Raw genomic sequence first — 21,624 nt, 5'->3', positions numbered from 1 at the left:
GAGACTGATGAAACCTGTATTCAGATTCTGTAATAGTATAACCACTACTATCATACAGGCAAATGTCTCAAGGGGAAAAGCAGCTTCAGAATTTTCTCTTAGGACTTTTCTTTAAGATCTTAGCTCCAAAGTACTGAGGGCTTTGGTAGATCTCTGATGCCTTTGAACAGGTGTTCGTACAGTTGTTCTTGGCAGAAGTATTGGACCAGAACAAACTAATCTGCCATTGCCAGCATGGAAATCCTCTTTTTTGCTTTTTAATGCATTTATAGGGAATTTTAGAAGCATGAGAAGATCAAATTATACTTTCTTTTTTTTCATTTTAAGTGCTCATTGACAGCTGTTGATAAAGCTAATATATTGTTCTTAAGTCAGTCTGTGCAAAACTGGCCTTGAATTCTGGCAGTTTGGGGGATACATATGAGATGATGTGAAATTATTATGAGTGTGTGCTATAGCTAAGAACCAAAGCAAGTAAGGAAGATATGCAAATACCAGTAAACACATGAGAAGACTGTTGTTCAGTTGCTAAGTTATGTCTGAGTCTTTGCAACCCCTTGGACTGCAACACACCAGGCTTCCCTGTCTTTCTCTATCTCCCAGAGTTTGCTCAAACCCATGTCCATTCAGTCGGTGATGCCATCCAACCATCTCTTCCTCTGTCACCCCCTTCTCCTGCCCTCAGTCTTTCCCAGCATCAGGGTCTCTTCCAATGAGTCAGCTCTTCATATCAGGTGGCCAAAGTATTGGAGCTTCAGCTTCAGTATCAGTCCTTCCAATGACTATTCAGGGTTGATTTCCTTTAAGATTGACTGGTTTGATCTCCTTGCTGTCCTAGGGATTCTCAAGAGTCTTCTCCAGCACCACAATTCAAAAGCATCAATTCTTCAGCACTCAGCCTTCCTTATGATATCAGGAAAAGATAATCTATATCATTAGTCATTAGGAAAATAGAAACTGAAATCAGAAAAGGTTACCACTTCACACCAACTGGCATGACTAGAATCAAAAAGTTAATAATAAAAATTTAAGTTAATAATAATAGCAAACACTGGTGAGTATATGGAGAAATTATAACCTTCATACACTGCCGGTGGGAATGTAAAATGGTTCAATCACTTTGGAATACAGTCTGGCCATTCCTCAAATAATTAAACATAAAGTTGCCATATGACCAGGCAGTTCTACTTCTATAGACCCAAGTAAAAACATGTCCATATGCAAATGTTTGGAGCAGCACTCTTCACAATAGCCAGAAGGTGGAAACAACCCAAATTTTTATCAGCTGATGAATGGATAAACAAAATATAGTATATCCATACAATGGAATATTGTTTGACCATGAAATGAATGAAGGACTGATGCATGTTACAGTATACATGAATGTTGAAAACATTATGTTAAGTGAAAGAAACCAGTCACAAAAGACCACACATTACATGATTTTCTTCATATGGAAGTCCAGAATCGGGAAATCTGTAGAGACAGAAAGTAGTTAGTGCTTGTTCATGACTGGGTGGGGGAAGGGATAGAGGAATGAGAGTTAAAGGGTACAGGATTTCTTCTTTTTTTTTTTTAGCAGACAAAGCCATTTTGGTTTCTTTTCTGTATACTGATAAATTACATGTAATGGTTTCTTTCCAGATTTCTTTAATGCAATACACATTATATAGTTGAAAATCACCATATACTAAATGACAAATATAAATCTATTTCTTTTCTCTTTTTTTTCCCACTCCTGAACCCCCCTCCCACCTCCCTCCCCATACGATCCCTCTGGGTTATCCCAGTGCACCAGCCCCAAGCATCCTGTATCCTGCATCGAACCTAGACTGGCGATTCATTTCTTATATGATATTATACATGTTTCAATGCCATTCTCCCAAATCATCCCACCCTCTCCCTCTCCCACAGAGTCAAAAAGTCTGTTCTGTACATCTGTGTCTCTTTTGCTATCTCGCATACAGGGTTATCATTACCATCTTTCTAAATTCCATATATGTGTGTTAGTATACTGTATTTGTGTTTTTCTTTCTGGCTTACTTCACTCTGTATAATCGGCTCCAGTTTCATCCACCTCATTAGAACTAATTCAAATATATTCTTTTCAATGGCTGAGTAATACTCCATTGTGTATATGTACCACAGCTTTCTCATCCATTCATCTGTTGATGGGCATCTAGGTTGCTTCCATGTCCTGGCTATTATAAACAGTGCTGCAATGAACATTGGGGTACACGTGTCTCTTTCAATTCTGGTTTCCTTGGTGTGTATCCCCAGCAGTGGGATTGCTGGGTCATAAGGCAGTTCTATTTCCAGTTTTTTAAGGAATCGCCACACTGTTCTCCATAGTGGCTGTACTAGTTTGCATTCCCACCAACAGTGTAAGAGGATTCCCTTTTCTCCACACCCTCTCCAGCATTTATTGCTTGTAGACTTTTGGATTGCAGCCATTCTGACTGGTGTGAAATGGTACCTCATTGTGGTTTTGATTTGCATTTCTCTGATAATGAGTGATGTTGAGCATCTTTTCATGTGTTTGTTAGCCATCTGTATGTCTTCTTTGGAGAAATGCCTATTTAGTTCTTTGGCCCATTTTTTGATTGGGTCGTTTATTATTCTGGAATTGAGCTGCATGAGTTGCTTGTAAATTTTTGAAATTAGTTGTTTGTCATTTGCTTCATTTGCTATTATTTTCTCCCATTCTGAAGGGTGTCTTTTCACCTTGCTTATAGTTTCCTTTGTTGTGCAGAAGCTTTTAAGTTTAATTAGGTCCCATTTGTTTATTTGTGCTTTTATTTCCAGTATTCTGGGAGGTGGGTCATAGAGGATCCTGCTGTGATTTATGTTGGAGAATGTTTTGCCTATGTTCTCCTGTAGGAGTTTTATAGTTTCTGGTCTTACGTTTAGATCTTTAATTCATTTTGAGTTTATTTTTGTGTATGGTGTTAGAAAGTGTTCTAGTTTCATTCTTTTACAAGTGGTTGAGCAGTTTTCCCAGCACCACTTGTTAAAGAGACTGTCTTTACTCCATTGTATATTCTTGCCTCCTTTGTTGAAGATAAGGTGTCCATATGTGTGTGGATTTATCTCTGGGCTTTCTATTTTGTTCCATTGATCTATATTTCTGTCTTTGTGCCAGTACCATACTGTCTTGATGACTGTGGCTTTGTAGTAGAGCTTGAAATCAGGCAGGTTGATTCCTCCAGTTCCATTCTTCTTTCTCAAGATTGCTTTGGGTATTCGAGGTTTTTTGTATTTCCATACAAATTGTGAAATTACTTGTTCTAGCTCTGTGAAAGTTCATAGCATTATAGGCATACCTCAAGAAACAAGAAAAAAGTCAAATAAATAACCTAACTCTACACCTAAAGCAACTAGAAAAGGAAGAAATGGATAACCCCAGGGTTAGTAGAAGGAAAGAAATAAATGCAAAAGAAACAAAAGAGACCATAGCAAAAATCAGCAAAGCCAAAAGCTGGTTCTTTGAAAGGATAAATAAAATTGACAAACCATTAGCCAGACTCATCAAGAAACAAAGGGAGAAAAATCAAATCAATAAAATTAGAAATGAAAATGGAGAGATCACAACAGACAACACAGAAATACAAAGGATCATAAGAGACTACTATCAGCAATTATATGCCAATAAAATGGACAACGTGGAAGAAATGGACAAATTCTTAGAAAAGTACAACTTTCCAAAACTGAACCAGGAAGAAATAGAAAATCATAAAAGACCCATCACAAGCACGGGAATTGAAACTGTAATCAGAAATCTTCCAGCAAACAAAAGCCCAGGTCCAGACGGCTTCACAGCTGAATTCTACCAAAAATTTAGAGAAGAGCTAACACCGATCCTACTCAAACTCTTCCAGAAAATTGCAGAGGAAGGTAAACTTCCAAACTCATTCTATGAGGCCGCCATCACCCTAATACCAAAACCTGACAAAGACGCCACAAAAAGAGAAAACTATAGGCCAATATCACTGATGAACATAGATGCAAAAATCCTTAACAAAATTCTAGCAATCAGAATCCAGCAACACATTAAAAATATCATACACCTTGACCAAGTGGGCTTTATCCCAGGGATGCAAGGATTCTTCAATATCTGCAAATCAATCAATGTAATTCACCACATTAACAAATTGAAAAATAAAAGCCATATGATTATCTCAATAGATGCAGAGAAGGCCTTTGACAAAATTCAACATCCATTTATGATAAAAACTCTCCAGAAAGCAGGAATAGAAGGTACATACCCAACATAATAAAAGCTATCTATGACAAACCCACAGCAAACATCATCCTCAATGGTGAAAAATTGAAAGCATTTCCCCTAAAGTCAGGAACAAGACAAGGGTGCCCACTTTTACCACTACTATTCAAAATAGTTCTGGAAGTTTTGTCCACTACAATCACAGCAGAAAAAGAAATAAAAGGAATCCAAATTGGAAAAGAAGAACTGAAGCTCTCACTATTTGCAGATGACATGATCCTCTATATAGAAAACCCTAAAGACTCCACCAGAAAATTACTAGAGCTAATCAATGAATATAGTAAAGTTGCAGGATATAAAATCAACACACAGAAATCCCTTGCATTCCTATACACTAATAATGAGAAAGTAGAAAAAGAAATTAAGGAAACAATTCCATTCACCATTGCAACGAAAAGAATGAAATACTTAGGAATATATCTTCCTAAAGAAACTAAAGACCTTATATATAGGATTTCTTTTTGAAGTGATGAAAACATACTAAAAGTGACTCTGGTGACAGGTGTACATATCTGTGAATCTACTTTTAAAGAGGCAGTGAATTACACAGTTTAAATTGTGAATTGTATGGTATGTAAATTATGTCTCAATGAAGCTGTTACAATAAAGGACCAAAGCAATATTTGTGATAGCAGCTGGAGAGGGAAAGTGGCAGATATGGGTGTGAGCTCAAAGTGATGATGATCTCGCTCATTTTCAATCTTTTCATTAGCAATTTGTAGTTGTCAGGGCCTAGGGTGGAGTTAAAGCAGAACACAGGGTCCTATAATAAGTGGTGAAAAATAACTCAAGTAAGAATAAGCCATGGTTTCCAGCAAGAACAGTGATCTGGATAACTGACCAGGGATACCACTGCTGAGATAATCCAGACTTGTCTTAATCCTGGTTGCACTCCACATCCTGAAGCGGTAACTAGCTTCCTTAGTTCGTCCTGAGACCAGAAATTGCTCTGTTCCTAACCTTGTTTTGCAAGTCTCTTATGTACCTAAAAGAGATTCTTTAGAGTCTAAACTTAGATCTCAAAGACTTTTTCTAATTTGGATCCTACTTTTCTGGAAGTGTTGGAAACAGGTGCAACTTCATGATTGAGAAAGGCACATAAAGCAGATATATTTGCTTAGGAAGCCTATAACCCCAGAAGTCACCCTCTGGGAAGGAGCTTCAAGAGTTCTCACTTAAGTTGCATCTGTGAGAGGCTTAGAGCTTCAATTCCTTGTTCAGGTTTTTTTTTTTTTTTTCTTTTAGTGTTCTTGCCTGGAGAATCCCAGGGATGGGGGAGCCTGGTGGGCTGCCATCTATGAGGTCACACGGAGCTGGACACAACTGAAGTGACTTAGCAGCAGCAGCAGCATGGATTATACAGTTTTCAATTCATTCATTTATTCAACATACATGTATCAGTTACCAACTTTGTGCCAGTCACTATGCTAGGTGCTAGTAGTAAAAATCTGTATGAAACAGTGGCTACCTCTAAGAGCTTGCACTAAACCCAAGGTACCAAGTGATGACATAAAGGTATCTATGATGTCTGTGAGCAGTTGAAAATTTAGAAGAGAAAGATCCTAATTGAGTAAGATTTTGGAGAAGGCAAGTGATGGAGTACAGTACAGGTGGAGATCCTGGCTCCAAATAGTAAGAAAGACACATTGTCTACTGAGGGAACAGCAAAAGAGGCAAAACTCACAGCCTCTCAGAATCTGGTTGAGATTTCCATTTCCAGAAACTTCTGTGTTAAGTCCTCCAATTTTCCTCTGCCGCTGTGTACTGTACCCCTTCAGATTGTTTCACTTCCTGCCTTGAAGTCATTAGCTATTTTTTGAAAAATCTATTCCACCCAAGCGTTTTGTGAATTCAGTCATTTTATTGAAGATCCAGTGGAGAGTAGTCACTTTACAGAGAATCCCCACTTCCCAGTGGGTCTCCATCTTGGAAACAGCCTTGGTTCTCTCTCCAAAGCCACAGAGAAACTGCTGACCTTGTCCTACAAATAGAATTCCCCTCCTAAGAGGAATCCTGAGGAATAAAATGTTCTCCCTCACTTAACAGAGAGATTAAGGTTTTGGTGTCAAGTCAGGAAATGAGAAAATTCATTCCTAATAGCAATGAATTTCTCTGTGAAATAGGAAGACTTTATTTGGAGGAGTTGATTTGGCTGGAATTGAGTGGGAAGAAGCTTTCTAAGTGTGGCAGCTATTTGGAATATTGCCACAACCTCCCTTTTAGCTTTACCTCAAGTGATGTCTCGCCTTATAATAAAAAATAACAGCAGAATGCCCCCCTGACCCCCGCCCTGACCCCACACACACTCATCAGATATGAGAATAAGATTATTAGGAGATATTAGGCTTCTATGAAGTGCCACATAAATGGGCGGGACCTCCAACTGACCCTCTTTTGTGTTGACTCTGGGAAGAGAAGGTTGGGAAGTGATGTCAGGAATGTTTCCCCATTTAAGTCTGAATAAGTAGGTATTTGCCTGAATATCGTCCTAGCCATTCATTAGATAACCACTTAATTCTAGAGGTAGAAATGTACATTCCACTCATTTTGTACAGGATCCTTGTCTCCCAGGTATACCTCTCTTCCCAAGTACCTTTCTATCGGTGACATTTTGAAGGGAGCATCCAACAATAGGAATGATGGTTGAAGGCAGTGCTTTCAAGGTAATTTTCTTGCATTCGCAGAAGGCTTCAGTGATTAAATGCTACAGATCACCAATTGGGTGATAATTGGCTAACTCTCTTGTAGAGAAAAACATGTTATTTGGAAATAATTGACCTAACAAGAGAAAAATGGATAGATGCTTAAAAAATTGTTTGGGTCATTGCATTGTTAAAAGTAGTAAGTAATTTTAAATAATAGTAAGTAACCATAAATATAACAATGTAAATATTATATGTATGCTGCTGCTGCTACTGCTGCTAAGTCCCTTCAGTCGTGTCCAACTCTGTGCGATCCCATAGACGCCAGCCCACCAGGCACCCCCGTCCCTGGGATTCTCAAGGCAAGAACACTGGAGTGGGTTGCCATTTCCTTCTCCAACGGGTGAAAGTGAAATCGCTCAGTTGTGTCCTACTCTTAGCGACCCCGTGGACTGCAGCCTACCAGGCTCCTCCGTCCATGGGATTTTCCAGGCAAGAATACTGGAGTGGGTTGCCGTTGCCTTCTCCAAAGATAAAGACTGCTGCTGCTGAGTCACTTCAGTCGCTTCATATACATACATATATATGTATATGAATATATAATTAACGATAATTTATGCTTAGCTCACCTTATACATTTGATGTTATTTTTCTTATAGTGGAAAAAACATAAGGACTAAAAGAAATGGATCCAATACTAGATTGTTAAGATCTGTAGAAATTTGTAACCACACATATAAAAGTATGGACTTCTCAGGCGGCACAGTGGTAAAGAATCAGCCTGCCAATGCAGGAGATGCAGTTCCATCTCTGGGTTGGGAAGATCCCGTGGAGGAGGAAATCCCATGGACAGAGGAACCAGGTGGGCTACAATCCATGGGATTGCAAAAAGTTGGACACAACTTAGTAACTGAGCACAAGCACATATAAGAGTATATCACCTGGGATAAACCATGATGAAAAGAATATAAGAATGTATGTATATGTACAACTGAGTCACTTTGCTGTACGGCAGAGATTAATAAACATTGTAAATCAACTATACTTCAATAAAAACAAAAAGTGTATCAGCAGTATGTACTGCTTTATAATGCTCCATTGAACTAACCTCTCAGGAAAAATAATTCAGTACAATTACTTCCCAGTATACTCCTGTGATAGTATTTCTGTCTTTTAAATTTGATCAGTAGATGACAGTCTTTCCAGAGAATGATATCAGTGATTTAAATCTGTGCAACAAGACTGTGAGAGAAACAGATGCTTTAAGTAAAACTGAGCTTCTTCCAGGAAACTTAACTACCAAAGCTCCATTGATTCAGAACTTAAGGGAAAGAACCCTTTATTTCCACACATTTAAATTATAAATAAAGACAATTTTGTAATAGGAACTTTGCATTTTAAGATGCTTCAGTTTATACAGAGCAATTTTATGGGCAAGAAAACAAAACCCAAGGAGATTACCATTTCCCCAGTGAGGCGTGGAGAGACCAGAGTAAACCAGAGCGAGACTCTCGGTTCCTAACTCCAAACCCCACCTCCTGTCCCTCCCTTCTCTAATATTTGGAGGTGGTGGCAGCCTACAGTAAGTGACTGTATTCCAGTTTTGACCACACAGTGTGTGCTCATGGGTCCAGTATAGTTCAGTCGCTCAGTCATGTCTGACTCTTTGCGACCCCATAAACCACAGCACTCCAGGCCTCCCTGTCCGTCACCAACTCCCAGAGTCCACCCAAACCCATGTCCATCGAGTCGGTGATGCCATCCAACCATCTCATCCTCTGTCATCCCCTTCTCCTCCTGCCCTCAATTTTTCCCAGCATCAGGGTCTTTTCAGATGAGTCAGTTCTTTGCATCAGGTGGCCAAAATATTGCAGTTTCAGCTTCAACATCATGTAGTGCTCATGGGTTAGCACTACATTTTTAAGATAATAGAACTCACAGCCAGCAGTGTGGTGCTCTCAAACATAGTACCATGGTCCATTCAATGAGCCACATCTTGGCCCCACCCCCAACATACTGCTGCTCTATATAAACTGAGTAAACCCATTAGCCATAAGTCATTTTAAGAAATAAATAAGTAGGGTTGAGATTTCTTGAAATATTAAGGCCTTTCAGCCTAAGACAGACAGATTCTTGGCAACAGTGAGGTCCTCACTTCTTTAGCAATGTACAGAATTTAAGAAAATAACTGAAGACCAAAGAAAAGTGAGCAATCTATAGTCAGTATATATATTTAAAAGATCCTACAGATAGAGAGGAACTCATGAGCAGTATATTATGGCATGTTCTCTGTTTCGGTTTCTACATGGCTATATGTTGAGACCTCGAGAAGAAATATCTAACCGGGTCACTCTTGACTCCTCAGGAGCCTATAAGTTAATCGAGGAAACAAAACACACCATGTAAAGTTCAGTTCAATTGCTTGGTCATGTCCAACTCTTTGCGACCCCATGGACTGCAGCACACCAGGCTTCCCTGTCCATCACCAACTCCCGGAGCTTGCTCAAATTCATGTCCGTCGAGTCAGTGATGCCATCTATCCATCTCATCCTCTGTCATCCCCTTCTCCTTCCTTCAATCTTTCCCAGCATCAGGGTCTTTTCAAATGAGTCAGTTCTTTACATCAGGTGGCCAAAGTATTGGAGCTTCAGCTTTACCATCAGTCCTTCCAGTGAATATTCAGGACTGATTTCCTTGCAGTCCAAGGGACTCTCAAGAATCTTCTCCAACACCACAGTTCAGAAGCATCCATTCTTCAGTGCTCAGCTTTCTTTGTGGTCCAACTCTCACATCCATACCTGACTACTGCAAAAACCATAGCTTTGACTAGATGGACCTTTGTCAGCAAAGTAATGTCTCTGTTTTTTAATTATGCTCTCTAGGTTGGTCATAGCTTTTCTTCCAAGGAGCAAGTATCTTTTAATTTCATGGCTGCAGTTACCATCTCCAGTGATTTTGGAGCCCAAGAAAACTGTTGTTGTTGTTGTTGTTGTTTTGCCCATCTGTTTGCCATGAAGTGATGGGACCAGATGCCATGATCTTTGGTTTTTGAATATTAAGTTTTAAGCAAGCTTTTTCACTCTCCTCTTTCACTCATCAAGAGGCTCTTTAGTTCCTCTTCACTTTCTGCCATAAGGGTGGTGTCATTTGCACATATTTCTCCCTGCAATCTTGATTCCAGCTTGTGCTTCCTCCAGCCCAGTGTTTCTCATGATGTACTCTGCATATAAGTTAAATAAGCAGGGTGACAATATACAGCCTTGATGTACTCCTTTCCCAATTTGGACCCAGTCCATTGTTCCATGTCTGGTTCTAACTGCTGCTTCTTGACCTGCATACAGATTTCTCAGGAGGCAGGTAAGGTGGTCTGGTATTCCCATCTCTTGAACAATTTTCCACAGTTTGTTGTGACCCACACACTCAAAGGCTTTAGTGTAGTCAGTGAAGCAGTAGTAGATGTTTTCCTGGAACTCTCTTGCTTTTTCTGTAATCCAATGGATGTTGACATTTTGATCTCTGGTTCCTCTGCCTTTTCTAAATCCAACTTGAACATCTGGAAGTTCTCAGTTCATGTACTATTGAAGCGTAGCTTGGAGAATTTTGAACATTACTTTGCTAGTATGTGAGATGAGTGTGATTGTGTGGTAGTTTGTACATTCTTTGATACTGCCTTTCTTTGGGATTCAAATGAAAACTGACCTTTTCTAGTCCTGTGGCCACTGTCAAGTTTTCCAAATTTGCTGGCATATTGAGTGCAGCACTTTCACAGCATTGTCTTTTAGGATTTGAAATAGCTCAACTGGAATGCCATCACCTCCACTAGCTTTATTTGTAGTGATGCTTCCTAAGGCCCACTTGACTTCACACTCCAGGATGTCTGGCTCTAGGTGAGTGATCACACCATCGTGGTGATCTGAGTCATGAAGATCTTTTTTGTATAGTTCTTCTGTGTATTTTTGCCACCTCTTCTTAATATCTTCTGCTTCTATTAGGTCCATACTGTTTCTGTCCTTTATTGTGCCCATCTTTGAATGAAATGTTCCCTTGGTATCTCTAATTTTCTTGAAGAGATCTCTAGTCTTTCCCATTCTGTTGTTTTCCTCTATTTCTTTGCATTGATCACTGAGGAAGGCTTTCTTATCTCTCCTTGCTATTCTTTGGAACTCTGTGTTCAAATCGGTATATCTTTCCTTTTCTCCTTTGCCTTTCACTTCTGTTCTTTTCTCAGCTATTGTAAGGCTTCCTCAGACAACCATTTTTTCTTTCTTTTTCTTGAGGATCATGTAAAGGACTCTTCATATTCAGACAGAGCAAGATGGGGTCCAAAGGTGTTTTAGTTTCAGTTGACCGTGAAGTAGACCAAGACAAGGAATCTGAGCACAGGTCTTTCTAGACAAAGGTGTAAGAACCATGGGAGAAGGGTAGTGAGACAGGGAAGAGAAAGTGGCCAATAAAGGGAGCATTATTAGGCAACAGTTTCTGTGGGTGACTAGAAAATAATCCTGTGAGGAAACACCGATAAATACTGAGCCAAAAAGTTCACTTGATGTTTCCTTAAAATGCTATGGAAAAACACAAAGGAACTTTTTGGTTAACCCCAAGAGTACAGAACACACATCTCCGAATTATTCTACCCAAAGGGTAGGGAAATTTGGTTTGTTATATTCCAGCTCTTTTCAGGGCTAGGGTTGGGGTATTGAAGGGTTCTCCCAGGGTATTAATTCCGGGGCACTTCTGCCTGCCTGGCACCTGGGCACAGCAGGCTTCTGCAACCCTGAAAAAAAGCCCTCAGGCACAGTGAGTGACCCTGACAGCCGGCAGTCTGCCTGTGCATATAAAACAGAAGGGTCCAAGGAATGCAGCTAGGGGAGTGACCATGGCCGCCACAGGAGGATTCTTGGTGGAGGTGAGACTTGAGAGCACTCTTTCTCTTCTCTCCTCAGGTCTGTTCATGGTCCTTTCCCTATTGTCCATTGTGTACGGAGCCTTGCGCTGTAACATCCTAGCCATCAAGATCAAATACGATGAATATGATGTCAAGGTGAAGCCCCTGGCCTATGTCTGTATCTTCCTCTGGAGGAGCTTTGAGATTGTCACCCGAGTCATTGTCCTGGTCCTCTTTACCTCTGTCCTGAAGGCCTGGGTGGTCATAGACATACTCATCAACTTCCTCGGCTTCCTCTTCTACCCTTGGATCCTCTTCTGGTGCAGTGGCTCCCCCTTCCCTGAGAACTTTGAGAAGGCCTTCAGTCGGCTGGGCACCACCATTGTGCTGTGCTTCCTCACCCTCCTCTACGCCGGGATCAACATGTTCTGCTGGTCGGCGGTGCAGCTGAAAATCAACAACCCCGACCTCATCAGCAAGTCTCAGAACTGGTACCGGCTCCTGGTGTACTACATGGTGAGGTTCATCGAGAATGCCTTCCTCCTCCTCATGTGGTATCTTTACAAGACGGATATCTATATGTATGTGTGTGCACCCCTGCTGATGCTGCAGTTGCTCATTGGGTACTGCACAGCCATTCTGTTCATGGTTGTGTTCTATCAGTTCTTCCACCCTTGCAAAAAGCTCTTTTCCCCTAATGCTTCTGAAAGCTTTCAGGAGTGGCTAAAATGTGCCTGCTGTAACCGCAGGCGGCGGGAATCCTGCGAGTCTGCAGAAAATACAGACCTAAGGTCACCCACAGACAGAGAGGAGACCCCTTCTAGCAGTAAAATAAGTTCCATGCCCAGCCAGATCTTGAATACTGATGAACTCTCTTCTGCTTAGTGGGACCTGAATCTCTTGAGGCCCAGATGTAGTATTTGCTGGGTTGATCCCTGTTCTTCATGCAAGTGATGGGCCCTGCACAATTAACAAAGCAGGAATTTAGCTCTCAACTCCTTGTGAGTTGCTCCCCTTTAGAGAGCTCTTGGTCAGGTGAGTGGGAACCATGGAGAGAAGTCAGGGGAACCCGTGAGTGTTGCAGAGGCAGCCTAAAGCACCACCATTCACAGTTGACCAGACGTTACTGGCCTTGTCATTGACAAAGTACCCATGATAACTGAGTTGGCTGTTGAGAGCCATCACATAGAATGAGGACAGGGGATTTCTTCTGTTCTAGTTTTCTGGACTACTGGTTTAGGTAGCCTAATGTTTTATTATCCCCGAGAAGAGTTCTCACCTAAGAGCTGTCTGATGACCAGAGATGGTCACTGGGGTTTTTGCCATCAGCCACATCATTCCTGTCAGAGTTTTCAGAGAAAGCTGTTCAAGTTTGGTTTTTGAATAGACAGATGTTCCATTTTCATCTCACTAGGGCTCTTTGTACATAACCAGCCATAGCAACCTTGGCCTCCTATTTCTCATTGACTCAAAAGTCTGTATTTGCAAACTCTATTCTTAAGAATCCATGGATGCAAAATTGAATTCTAAATTTGGTTATGGAAGCCATAGAGTTTTAGAGAAGTAGTGTTCCTTTGATATGTTGGATAAACTCTGGATCGAGGGGATTGTTAAAATATCAAAATGATTTTGGCTTTTATAAGCAGAATTCTTACCTTCTTGTGATGGTTGAAGATGTGACTCTGCTAGAAGGTAGGCTTAACCTCTTCAAGATTCAGTCCCATCCTACAGTTTTGGAAATTTCTAGTAGAAAACTCCATAGAAATTCCTCACCTAGCACAGGTATATAGGGCATTTTAAGTTTCATTATTTGAAGGAGCAGAGTTCCCCCCTTCAGTTAGATACAGACTTCAGAAACTTAAATTTTCAGAGATGGCATGACCAGAAGATTTTTATCTTTAACTGAATGTACCTTGATTTGGTATGATTATGAGTTAATTTGAATAAGAACTTCAATTTTATCCTCCTACACTCTCCTATCTTCAGTATTTCTCCTTTAATTTGGAACCCTGTTTCTTTCGTAAAAGGATCTGCAGAATCTCCTCAGTTGTCCAGGGAAAATGCCTGGATCTAGTGCCATTATTTGTACCATAAAAACCTTGATAATGAAATACCTGGGAGCAGGTGACCTGTCACTGACAAGCCTGGACATTGCAGGTCAGTCAGGGTTGACAGTCTTAGGACCCTAATGGCTGAACTTTCTGAACCATCCAGTTTCTAATAGCTAGTTTGTCGGGGTACAGGTTAAAATGGTGAGTTTGAGCAGGAGTTGTGGTCAGAATTAGACCAGGATAGAGAGACTAGTACTTCCCCAGCCTTCATTTGGAAGCCTGTCTCAAGAACCATTACAAAATCTGGGCCTTCAAATAAATTTAAAATCATTTTAATGTAGCATGTAGGTAAGCATATTGAGTGACCCCAAATCAATCTAACAGTGATGGTCTGTCACACTCCCAAAGCCCAATTTTAAGCCACATTTATAAGGATATTTATAAGGTTTGGTAACTAAATTGGATATTTTGTCATCTTTAACTCTTGATATGCAGATACCCCCACTTTGAGACCATATACATGTAGTCACTTTGGGGAAAGAAACCACTGCTTTTTTCATGGCAAAAATTTAAATCCTAGTGAACTGAGAAAAAAATTTTTAATGATTTATATTATACCTCTAAAAAGACAAAATTATGCAGAACTAGGTTGCCCTAAAGACAAACCAGCAAATCTCCTATCTTGAGAGTTAAAACATCTTTTTCAGTTATAATTCCAATTTTTAAAACTCTCAGTGCTTGGTCTAATTAATTACATGCCTTAACTTGTCATAAGAGATGCACCAACTGAGTTACTATCATTTGACTGGGTGGAAGTGAAGTATTTCCTCCAAATATATTGAAACAAGGTCATGAAACATGTTTAGACTTTCTTCATTACTGGAGACAGTGCAGTATAGGGGTTGGCATCACCCTGATAACCCAGCAAATTACTTACTTGATCTCTGCCTCAGTTTCCTCACCCATCAGATTTGCATGATATTCTTGCCCAGCCTACCTCACAAGGTTGTCAGCAGAACAAATTTAAATAATAGCTGTGAAAATGCTTTGAAAATGTTTTTAAAGTGCCATGCATGTTTAAAGGAGTTGTTTTTATAGTTACTCAAATCCCGAAACAGGTTATTGTTTTTGTTTTACTGTTAGAAAAGAAACAAATATCATTCATGTGAGTGTCTTCAGGGAATATGTCGGCCTTTTACCTTATGGAAGGACAAGTGTAAATGGTCTTTTACTCTTGGAGAGAACTCAGCATTTGCCCTTTCTCTTACCATCAGTTACGTAAAAAATTAGCACTCAAACATATAGTACTTGGAGGAAAAAGACCCACCGAAATCTGAAAAATTGGTTTTGATAGCAGATGAGCTTATCGTTTTTGTATCTGTCATGTTTCATAAAGGATATAACAGCATCTTTTGTTAATTTTGCTTTACAATTTGAATGCCTGATCCTGCTAGACTTTAACTGAATGTGGATATAATCTTTTCAGCCTTGTAAATGGGAAAAATAAAACTTTAAAATTGATTGTTAAATGTAGCATTTCCTTGGAAACCTCCTTAGAACATTATTGCTATGGTTATGAGTGTATGTATCAGTACTTCTCAGCCTGTACATTGTGGATGAGAGCTTTTGCAGGCTGCTTCTCAGCAGCCATTCACTCTAATAAATATTGTTTATGTTTCTTCATATAATAAATTAATTTTTCAATTTCTCCTTGTTTTTCATGCCTTAGAGTCCTTGCATGGCTTTTTTACTTCAGGGACTATTTTAGAAACAAAATTGAAACTGGTTTTTTTGTGATTAATTATGATTGTGTAATCTCACCTGGAAATTTTGTCTGTAGGATGAGACATTTGAGAGTGCTAGCACTCTGCCTGGCAACACACCAGCAGTCCATAAAATTCCTCTGATTGTTTTATAAGCCTTTATCCCATTTTTTAAAGCTACACTGCTAAATCCTAAAATTCTGCTCAAACGTAAGTGGTATACTGATCCAGAAATATAAGATATGAAATGAGTGACTTAATAGTTACATAAGCAAATAGTCAAATTGTAAATGATAATCTGTGGTTGGAAAAAAATCAGGTTTTTTCTACATGTCAAAATGCATTATTTTTTTTTTATTGAGGTATACTTGACATATTAGGTTCAGATGTATAATGATTCAATATTTGTATACATTGCAAAATGATAACCAGTAATTCTACTTACCATCTGTCAGTCACCATACAAGATTACAAAACTTTTTTCTTGTGATGAGTTTTAAGATTTACTCTCTTAGCAACTTTGAAATAGGCAGTACAATATTGTTGACTCTGGTCACCATGCTGTTTATTATACCTGTGACTTATTTAGGACTAGAAGTTTGTGCCTCTAGATCCCCTCTGTGGATTTTACCCACTCACCCCCAACTGGCAACCACTAATCTATTATCTATATCTATGTGAGGTTGCTCAGTCATGTCTGACTCTTTGCAACCCCATGGACTATAGCCCACTAGGCTCTTCCATCCATGAAGTTTTCCAGGCAAGAGTACTGGAGTGGGTTGCCATTTCCTCTCCAGGGGTTCTTCCTGACCCAGGGATCGAACCCGGCTATCCCACATTGTGGGCAGACACTTTTACCATCTGAGCCACCAGGGAAGCCCTCTATATCTATAAGGGGTTTTTTGTTTGTTTATTTTAAGAAAGATACATACTGTATTATTTTACCTATATGTGAAATCTAAAAAAACTATCAGTTATTAAAGGGGTCATTTTTGGAGCATGAACTAGACAAGGATTGTTGCAATCATTTCTTTGCCTCTGAAGGTGACCTTGCAATTTGGAAAGACTTAGCTATAGGATAAGTCTTTTGGAAGAGATCTCTTGGTATTCAGTCAACCCCTTGAGAAAACAGAAGGTCAACAAGAGTAGTGTTTAAATAGGTCATTCTAAAATTACTTCATATGGTGTTTGTAAATGTTTTATTTTGAAATAATTTCAAGCTAATAGAAGAGCCTTAGGAATGGTGCAAGGAATTCCTTTATCCTTCACTCAGTTTCATGTATTAATATTGTGTCATGTTTACTTTATAATTCTTTCTTTTACTCTTTTTCCCCTTTATTCCTAAACACTTCACTGTATATTTATACACTGAACAAGGTCATTTTCTTACATAGCCATAGAACAGTGATCAAATTCTGGAAATTCAACATGATTATGATACTGGTATCTAATCTAGAGTTCATATTCCATTTAACAATTGAATCAATTCGTTTCCAGAAACCTTCCTTAACAATGTGAATCTACTCAGTTCTCTTCTATGAGTTCTCTTTGTTTAAAGTTATGATGAAATTGTAACCTCCCTGTGAAAGCTGGGAAAACTAGAGCAGACTTTGAAAATCTATTTGAAGAAAACATGCATTTTATCAGTACTAATGGCTTAATGGCATAAATTTGGGATGTTTACTGGCAAACTGTGTTGTTCAGCTGGTAAGTTGAATCTCACTCTTTGTGACCCCATGGACTGCATCTCAGCAGGCCCCTCTGTCCTGCACTGTCTCCCAGAATTTGCTCAAATTTAAGTCCCTTGAGTTGGTGATGCTATCTAACCATTTCATCCTTTGCCTCTCCCTTCTCCTTTTGCCTTCAATCTTTCCCAGCATCAGGGTCTTTTCTAATAAACCGTCTCTTCACATCAGGTGGCCAAAGTATTGGAGCTTCAGTCTCAGTATCAGTCCTTCCAATGAATATTCAGGGTTGATTTCTATAGGATTGACTGGCTTGATCTCATTGAAGTCCAAGGAACTCTCAAGAGTCTTCTCCAGCACCACAGTTTGAAAGCATCGATTCTTCAGCACTTAGCCTTCTTTATGATCTATTACATCTGTACATGACTGCTGGAAAAACCACAGGTTCGACTATAGGGACTTTTGTTGGCAAAGTAATGTCTCTGCTTTTTAATATGCAAACTATGGGTGATGCTTTTTCATGGATCCCCATCTTAACCATCATGCTTAATACATGAACGTGTAGTTCATACCCTGCCCCCATCCCACTGTGATAGTTCATTTTACAGTTTTTAGGCCCAAGTTTCTAAAGATTTGGAAGCAGGTGAGGGAAGTACAGTATATATTATTCCTCCATGACCACATTTTTCCAGGTGCTCCATTCCAGGAGACTATATTTTCTGTGAACAACTTTCCAACTGGGAAAGAGCTCAGAAATACCAACTCTAAACACTATAATGAGTGATGTTTTGAGCCTTTTTTCAAAAAAGGCACTTCATATCAGCATACGATATGAAGAGAGCTGGGAATTCAGAAATATTCCCAATCCCTTCTTTCCCAGGGGACAAGAAACCCCATCAGACTAGGCCTCTAACCTGCTAAGAATGTGTGTGTCCACTGCAGAAGCCTACCTAAGGTGATGCCTTGTGGCTCCCTGTCACCCTCCCTGTGTGGTCGTTTCTCTAGAAACGCTCTGGAGGTCTAGACCAAGGAGGTATAAAACAGTGCTGTTTTAAGCCAGGTTTTGTACCCAGAGCGTCCTTGAGAAGTCCACAGCAGGATGCAGCAGTATCTCTTTGCAGTGGTTTTTTCAGAAAACCTCACCCAGACTCCCCCGTGTGAGGTTTCAGCATCTGCCTTCTCCCAACGAGAGATTCATCCAGAGAGATTTTAAGATTCTGCCTGTGCTTCTGCTCCCTCCCTGCCTCCTGTCCTGAATTAATTGTCTGTCTCCAAATGATGAGTTCCTGATTGAAGTTCCTGATTAGCCTGCTTCCTAGAGCCCTGGGAATATCTTCCTCCATAGACATCTGCATTATGCATACTGGTTTCATTTCTTATCACTCAGCTTCCTATTTTAATTACCTAAATTTGACAGTTAATGAATCGGGTTCTTAGGAGCGATGGCACTCAAGAGAAAAAATAGGATTTAGAAATTCTGTTTTGGAGTGGGGCTGCAGGACTATCCTCACCCCACCACCATCACCACCCCCCCCACCTCACCCCTCCGCCCTGTCCACTGCACAGGAAACTGCTGCCCTGCCTTCTCCCGACAAGGTGACCTGAAGTAGAGCGGCAGAATTTTTTAGAACAACAGTACTCAGCTGTAGAGCTGCAGACCTCCACCAATTGCAGAAGCATTGCACTCCTCTCCACTGACAAGGGATGTTTGACACTATTCAGAGATGTCTGGCACACATTTGTACAATTGTTTTTCACACCTATGAGGATGCTGTTGTGAGTGATAGAACAAGACTGATTTAAAGTGTCACTGTATTTAAAGTAACTTTGTCATCCCCCCCTCCCAAGTCCCTACCTTGAACAGGTGTTAAAAATTCAACCACCATCATATGGGAGGTGACCTTAAAAGACCTGCTTTGTAATTGAGAGTGTGGGGAATTATTTTTTCTTTAATTTTGGGGGGTATATATTTGATTTACAATGTTGTGTTAGTTTCAAGTGAACAGCAACATGAATCTTTTATATTGTATATACATGTATGCATTCTTTTTCAGTTTCTTTCCCCATATAGGCCATTACACAGTATTGAGTGGGTCTTTATTAGGTATCTATTTTATATATAGTAGTGTGTGTATGTCAGTCCCATTCTCCAAATTTATCCCACCCTGTTGAGAATTACTACTCTAGAAAGTTTTTTCACTGATGAATATCTTCTCATATGTATTTAAAGTCTACTTTTTTCCTTTTGAAATGAAAGTTGTTCACACACAAATCACTTGGCTTCTCTCATTTCCAGCTTGATTCAAGAGACAATAAAATATTTTTTTTTAATTTTGAAAATGTAATGTGCTGCGATTCATGGGGTCGCAAAGAGTCGGACACAACTGAGCAACTGAACTGAACTGAACTGAATGTGACTTTGTGAGTATTCTATCTTCAAGAAGTAAATTATCTACCTTTACACAAAGTGTGTCATCAAGGTGAAACGCTTTTACAATTTCAAAGTACTAAAAAGATATGTATTATTTATCATGATAACCATCAAAATAATGAGATTTCTACACATTCTTCAGTTCACTTCCTTGGATTCATAAGAAATTCTATCAAGGTGCTTTCAGCTACAGTTCGTAGAACACCTGATTCAGTTCAGTTCAGTCACTCACTCATATTCGACTCTCTGCAACCCCATGAACCACAGCACGCCAGGCCTCCCTGTCCATCACCAACTCCCAGAGTTTACCTAAACTCATGTCCATTGAGTCAGTGATGCTATCCAACCATCTCATCCTCTGTCGTCCCCTTCTCCTGCCCTCAATCTTTCCCAGCATCAGGGTCTGTTCAGATGAGTCAGCTCTTTGCATCAGGTGGCCAAAGTATTGGAGTTTCAGCTTCAACATTAGTCCTTCCAATGAACATCCAGGACCGATCTCCTTTAGGATGGACTGGTTGGATCTCCTTGCAGTCCAAGGGACTCTCAAGAGTCTTCTCCAACACCACAGTTCAAAAGCATCAATTCCTCGGCGCTCAGCTTTCTTCACAGTCCAACTCTCACATCCATACATGACTACTGGAAAAACCATAGCCTTGACTAGATGGACCTTTGCTGGCAAAATAATGTCTCTGCTTTTTAATATGCTGTCTAGGTTGGTCATAATTTTCCTTCCAAGGAGTAAGCGTCTTTTAATTTCATGGCTGCAATCACCATCTGTAGTGATTTTGGAACCCCAAAAGATAAAGTCAGCCACTGTTTCCACTGTTTCCCCATCTATTTGCCATGAAGTGATGGGACTGGATACCATGATCTTAGTTTTCTGACTGTTGAGCTTTAAGCCAACTCTTTCACTCTCTTATTTCACTTTCATCAAGAAGCTCTTTAGTTCCTCTTCACTTTCTGCTATAAGGGTGGTGTCATCTGCATATATTTTTCCCTGCAATCTTGATTCCAGCTTGTGCTTCCTCCAGCCCAGCATTTCTCATGATGTACTCTGCATATAAGTTAAATAAGCAGGGTGACACTATACAGCCTTGACGTACTCCTTTTCCTATTTCGAACCAGTCTGTTGTTCCATGTCCAGTTCTAACTGTTGCTTCCTGACCTATATACAGGTTTCTCAAGAGGCAGATCAGGTGATCTGGTATTCCCATCTCCTTCAGAAATTTCCACAGTTTATTGTGATCCACACAGTCAAAGGCTTTGGCATAGTCAATAAAGCAGAAATAAATGTTTTTCTGGAACTTTCTTCCTTTTTCCATGATCCAGCAGATGTTGGCAATTTGATCTCTGGTTCCTCTGCCTTTTCTAAAACCCGCTTAAACATCTGGAAGTTCACGGTTCATGTATTGGTGAAGCCTGGCTTGGAGAATTTTGAGCATTACTTTACTAGCGTGTGAGATGAGTGCAATTGTGTGGTAGTTTGAGCATTCTTTGGCATTGCCTTTCTTTGGGATTGGAATGAACACTGACCTTTTCCAGTCCTGTGGCCACTGTTGAGTTTCCAAATTTGCTGGCATATTGAGTGCAGCACTTTAACAGCATCATCTTTTAGGATTTGAAGTAGCTCAACTGGAATTCTGTCACCTCCACTAGCTTTGTTCATAGTGATGCTTTCTAACGCCCACTTGATTTCACATTCCAGGATGTCTGGCTCTAGGTGAGTGATCACACCATCGTGATTATCTTGGTCATGAAGATCTTTTTTGTATAGTTCTTTTGTGTATTTTTGCCACCTCTTCTTAATATCTCCTGCTTCTGTTAGGTCCCTACCCTTTCTGTCCTTTATCAAGCCCATTTTTGCATGAAATGTTCCCTTGGTATC

At 39.9% G+C, this 21,624-nt stretch overlaps 1 protein-coding gene across 1 annotated transcript in view; it reads left to right on the top strand.

The window, feature by feature from the left end:
* The window catches only part of XK (X-linked Kx blood group antigen, Kell and VPS13A binding protein), a 51,229-nt gene extending 35,667 nt beyond the window's left edge, over positions 1-15,562 (top strand). Inside the window, exon 3 of the mRNA XM_052663333.1 lies at positions 11,868-15,562. Coding sequence (XP_052519293.1) covers positions 11,868-12,694 — 827 coding nt within the window. The 3' untranslated portion in view covers positions 12,695-15,562. The remainder of the gene's footprint in view (positions 1-11,867) is intronic.
* The last annotated feature ends 6,062 nt before the right edge of the window (positions 15,563-21,624 follow it).

Source organism: Budorcas taxicolor, chromosome X (assembly GCF_023091745.1).
Source record: "Budorcas taxicolor isolate Tak-1 chromosome X, Takin1.1, whole genome shotgun sequence".
In the NCBI taxonomy this organism is placed as follows: domain Eukaryota; kingdom Metazoa; phylum Chordata; class Mammalia; order Artiodactyla; family Bovidae; genus Budorcas; species Budorcas taxicolor.
The sequence above is the reverse complement of the archived record's forward strand: the minus strand, read 5'-3'. Positions and strand labels throughout refer to the sequence as shown.